At 34.9% G+C, this 6,000-nt stretch overlaps 1 protein-coding gene across 1 annotated transcript in view; it reads left to right on the top strand.

Moving 5' to 3' along the window:
* The first annotated feature begins 555 nt into the window (after positions 1-555).
* LOC145966149 (protein amalgam) overlaps positions 556-6,000 on the top strand; it is an 81,289-nt gene continuing 75,844 nt past the window's right edge. The window contains exon 1 of the mRNA XM_083089998.1: positions 556-642. Within this exon, the coding sequence (XP_082946124.1) occupies positions 570-642 (73 nt within the window). The 5' untranslated portion in view covers positions 556-569. The remainder of the gene's footprint in view (positions 643-6,000) is intronic.

Below are 6,000 nucleotides of genomic sequence, written 5' to 3'. Positions count from 1 at the left end.
GAGCACGTAGCAATATACAAATCGCCGAATCGAATGATTTAAATAAAAAGCCGTGATATATAGACTATTTATTAATAATACATTTATTTCGCGAGTTTTACATGTTGAAAATATATCGCTCGCAATTTTAAATTTCCTGTATCATATATTTTCATCGCATATTATTCATGTATCTCTAAAAAAATTTTTTATGGTTCGCGAAGAAGCCTCTCAATATCATTTAAATTTCATTGAGAAGGTATTAATGTAAGAACTTATATAAATAATTTTTTTACGTAATACACGTACTTCATGAAATTACATTGTGAATTTCTCTTTTTCCCAAGATGTACTCGCTAAGCACACGCTTTTGCACGTGTTGCCGTGTTTACCTTTGAATTGCTCTTGATAAACAAATATCCGGTCCCCTAGTACCCTGAGGATAATCCCTCGGACAAGAAAGTCGCGGAACGCGTGGAACGTGGTAACACGCAGGCGCCCGCGTGGTTGGCGGCAAAGTGGACCGGTACGCGTCGCGACGCCCGGCGTTTACTCCTCAGTTGACGTAACCGCGTCGTCGACGTAACAATATGCTCCACGCTCTCGCGATCCCGGTGTTCTGCATCGCGACATGGGTAACCGCGCTGAACGATCCGTCATCAGGTAAATCCGAGTACCCTCGCCAGACATGATCTCCCCGCACTGCTCCGCACGAGACCCGAACAACGTTACGCACGATATGCAATTGTGATACGCTCCCTCCTAGTGATGAATTCCCCTCGCCTCCGATATCGCTATCATAGTCCGCGGCGAAGACGCGCGATCTTCAATGATCGAGACGTTCAAGATCCTCTCCGAGATCTTCGCGATCCTCGTGAGAGACAGAGAAAGGGTGAAACAGTCGCACGATTTTACGACTGTTCCGCACACGACGAGGTCTGCATGCGAGTATTAACTGCATTTTCGCGCGTCTCTCTCTCTCTCTCTCGGCGGAATTTTACGAGCGGCTTTTACGATTGCGGTTTGTTTATTACGCGGATGATAAAAGTCGGTAGGTGATTACGGGTCGGCTGTAATTTAAACGAACGAGATTGCCGCGATCGAGTCACCTCTATTCCGCGCCAACCAGGCCGTCGCATCGCTTCCGCAGGAGGGTTCGTTCTCTTGCGGGAACGATTGTACCGCAATATCGTAACGCGAATTTACGTTATCCTATTGATGGAGAACGTGGAACGTGTCGTTCGAATATATAAGACTCTTTGCGACGTTTTTCGAATCATAATCATCTCATTGCCTAGTTTTTCTCGCTATGACACGACAACGCACAGGATTCTTCCAATTTAACGCTATTTTAGGACGAATAGTTCCTTATTTCCTTGTATCGATCGAGATCGCATTCGCTCGTAAATGAGAATAACTGGAAATAGATGCATTCAAATGGGAAACGTATGAAGTCGGCATCGTGCCATTTCCCCGTGTTCTCTCTTTCCTTCTCCTAATATATTTCTTTCCTCGATATTTATTTCGGTTACCCCTTCTTTCGCCTGTTTTCTCTTGGCCACTCCATCCCCCGCAATCGTTTATAAGAATCGTGGCAAGTATAAATTATCAGGGCAGAAGTTAATCCAACTTCCCTTATCCTCTTTCGCGTGATAATAATTATTCTCTCTTTCGCGGCAAGTCGACTGGGAAATGGGTTCTTTAGCCATCGGACGGGACACTTCGTAGATCGTGCCGGAGATCATCCGTTTATTCGCGCCCAAGCGATTATTCCTACGTCTCGCGGTGGCGAGACAAACGGCAGAAATTTAAAGGGGAGTAATCGCGAGATTTCCGGACGCGCGGCGCGCGTCGGCACGTGGTAGGAGCCAGCCGGATTAGGAGCTACTGAAATACGCCGGCGCCATTATGCGCGGCTTGCGCCGTAATCGCGCGGGGGAGTCTAATGACTTAACGCCGAATTATCGCGCCGACGACCGAAGGCTCCGTAAATCTACTTGGCATCGCCCGCCCGTTAATCGCCCGTCTCTTACCGCCCGAATTAGTCCCGAATTAGTTGCAAATCCCCCGCCTGTGAAATATCGGTCGGATACGAAAGTACCCCAGGTTTTTAATCAGCGTCTTGGAATTGCGTCACGTTGCTCCTCGATATGCACGATAAGGCGCGATAATAAACGCTCGCGCCCTTAAATATAGTCGTCACGTGAGTTACTTCCGGCGGAAGTGCCTCTCGCGAAGAGATATCGATAAAAAGTCGCATACACTTAGACGACTTGCGATTCTTAAAATTGTTATAGTCTTAATATATGCACGGCGCACTGGAGTACAGCTATCATCTCGCGAGTGTTTTTATCGTGCGCGAATGAAATAGATATTCTAGATGAGTGTGTTTTATATACATTTTTGCGAATAAACATAGGAATTTGAGCTTTATTTTCCGAGCGTGCATTTTCAATTTTTGATATGCCAAACAGTCTCGATTACGTGCAATTTTTTTTTTATATTTAAACGAGTTTTTATATATTTAAACCGATCGTTCGGTATTCAATTAAGTTGATATTTTTGTGGAAATTTTATATATATACAGGGTGTCCCGAAACTACCACTTGATTTTTTAAAGGCAGATTCTCTGGCCAATTTAAAAACGATTTTTCCTCAGCGAAAATGTCAAGGGAGATCATTATTTTTTGCATATTCCCAATTTTTGTCATCATGTATCTTTCTAACTAAGCCTTAAATTAAAATTCTATTAAAGTAAACTCTACCTAAAATTAACTAAAGAATGTGACTTTATTAATATTTTATTCCCATAAGCCTTAGTTTGCGAAAAACCCTTTATTTTCAATCGTTTATAACTCGAAAACTATTAGTGCCGCGACATTTTCGCTGAGGAAAAATCGTTTTTAAATTGGCCAGAGAATCTGCCTTTTTTTTTGGACGGAAGATACCTGGGACACCCTGTATATATATATGCTACTGTTTTATGTATGATTAAAAATCAGTGTATTCTGTTTCTAGAACGCTAATATTTTGCAATTCATAAAAATATACTGTGAATTTTGGTTTATAACATTTTAATATCCTGAAAATAGCTGTTTACATTCATGATTTTTGTATCTATTATTTTATTTTATAAAAATTAATAAATATATAACATAAGAATTGAAAATATTGAAAAATATAAACAATTAATCAAACAGAAATTTCTGCGTTTTGTATTATAAAATTAGATTCTTGAAAGTTTGTTAAAGATATGAATATATTAGATTACGTATATTCCGAATTTCTATGTATTATAAGCGATTTATTTTAATAGAGAGAATATGACATAAAATGATCACAAATATTTTTTACACGAAGAACTTAAAATTATATATACTATAAGAACTTAAAATTATATTTTTCATTATTCATATTATAGTACATGGTTTTATTAATTCATAATAATGTTGTTGAAAATACAATATTACGTTTATCTCTAAAATTGCATTTATTCGTTCGATCTTACAAGTTAAACATACTTTTACTTACTATTTTAGATCAACATATCTATTTTTCATGCTGACATTTACGTAAGTTATTTCATTTCACATATATCATTGACAGATTTTTCAATGAATCTGAAATATTTTATTCTTCTCAAAATTATATTTGGGATAGAAGAGTTAGTTCCATCAAAAACTTCAGCATATAAAATTAGCATTTTGATTTATAAATTGAATCTTGTAAATATAAGATATCAAAAGCTTCTTTTCTAGTTTAAGTAGATAAAAATTTAATTGAGTTGATACTTAATTTAAAATTTAATTGTAAAGTTTTCATACTAAAAATTGTATTTTACAAACATAATATATATTGTGATTTATTATAAACTTTTCTGTTTTATCATTTTATTAAAAAGATACATAAATTTCTGAATTAATAAATTCTATGAACCTTTTTATTGTAATTATATTTGTCACAGGCGCGGTATTAATCGCTCATTACATCATCTTCATTTGCAGTTTAAATCGATCGTAGAATTTTGTACTTTGATCGAAATGATGTTTGCAACAAGCAATCTGGTAATGGAAAAGCTAAATTAATTCCTAAAATAAGTGTTCCTCAAACACAAAACGTCAGTTCTCCGACGTTTACAAGGAGCAATTTGATTTGTTAAGTACACAGTTTGAGATAGCGGAACAATTATCGCATATTTCCTATTTTGAAGTGACGGCTGACGGTATGATTGACGCGCGAACGTATATTTTATTCACACTGGAAAGGACTTACGTTTTTAATAAGTTTCTTCCTTACTATCATGTTTTTATTAACGCAGACTGTTTAGTTTTAGTTTATATATTAATTGTTAATGACATATTTCTCAATAAGTCTAAAATAGTAGTTCATTCTTTCTTAAAATTATTATCTGAGATGGAAGATTCTTCTATTAAACTCCAATATAAAAAATTAAACTCCGATATAAAATTAAAATTTTGATAAATTGAATCTTGTAAATATAAGAAGATATCGAAAGCTTCTTTTTTAATTTAAGTAGATAGACATTAATTGAATTGATACTTAATTTGAAGCTTAATTGTAAAGTTGTTACACTAAAAATTGTATTATACAAATACAATATGTATTGTGATTTTCTATAAATTTGTTGCTAAAAATTTTATTAATATGTATAACAAAATATGACCAAAAGAATATAAATATGACATAAATATGTAATATTATCAATTTTTATGAAATATATTTATATGTTTGTATTTTTTAAATTTCTATATCTTGTTTTATATCGTATATCAAAGACAATAATCAAATAAATGTCGAACGCAATATTCTCTCTCACACATATAATAAATAATTTTTATAACTATGATATAATAAAATACAGGGAGACGTACGTTGACACACAATTCCGATATTCCAAGAACGAGTTATATCTTCTTAATATAGTGAATATAGTCTTCTTATATGTCTTTTCCTAATAATGCATCGCGCCGAGCAATTAATTGCAGGAATCCGTGATTGGTAAATTGTATGTTATTTACCAGTGTGATTTTGCGTTTGATTGCATCTAATTCGCAAACAGCAAACCACTGTCGACACACCTCCGCGTATTTGCACGCGGAATCGGTATTAAACTAGCAACTCTGTGCTTCGCGCTTCGAAATCTCCGTAGTACAAAATACGAACGCGTACGTTAGATAAATATGCGCAGTCAACATACACGCTTTGGCACACCCTAGCTTCGGTAGGTATGTGGTTCTTAGTTTTTTTTTTCTTTTTTTTCGTTGCACGCACCGTCATGTCTCATGCATCTATCTTTTGGCATGAGCAAAGGGGAATGTATAATGACATGCGCGCGCGCGCGGTTCACAGCCTCAAAGTGCATCAACGTTATTCGCTTACGCGATGGAAGCGCTTTTTAAACATGACGATAAGTCTGGAAAATTATGTGTTTCTCGTAATTTATATTTAATCTAAAAAAATATATATTCCTTTTGCTAATATTTTCAATTGCAAATGTGTAACACTCTCATTAACAGGGCACAAGGATGAAACTCACAAACGAAAAGTAATATAGTTTACATTTTAATGAATAAGCGAATTACCTTCATTCATTTGAAAGTAATGTGACATTTCTTAAAACATCAAAGTATATGCTGAATATTTTTATTACGAGATTACAAAACTTTATTTCATATTCCAACGTCATGTCGCATAAAGTCTTTTAATTATTTTGCTCTTATTTAATTCGCCATTAAAGTTGAATGGCGCATTTGGAAAGCGGTGTTATTTTGAAGCTGCTTAACTTTTCGAGACTTATCATTTTACTATTGTTAAATAAAGTTTTATTCCTAGATTCCTAGATTTAGGAGTAATACGTGACTTTTTCTCGAATTCTATATATTGTTTAAATTCTATTATTTTACTATTCGAAACACATTACTTTTTTTTAATTATACAAAGTATAATCGTTGCTGTGCAAAAATAAAAACATGGACAGTTAATAATGTTAACATAATAATA

Source organism: Camponotus vicinus, unplaced genomic scaffold (assembly GCF_025532165.1).
Source record: "Camponotus vicinus isolate PSW18456_S1 unplaced genomic scaffold, iyCamVici1.0 SCAF_2, whole genome shotgun sequence".
NCBI classification, from domain to species: Eukaryota; Metazoa; Arthropoda; class Insecta; order Hymenoptera; family Formicidae; genus Camponotus; species Camponotus vicinus.
The sequence above is the reverse complement of the archived record's forward strand: the minus strand, read 5'-3'. Positions and strand labels throughout refer to the sequence as shown.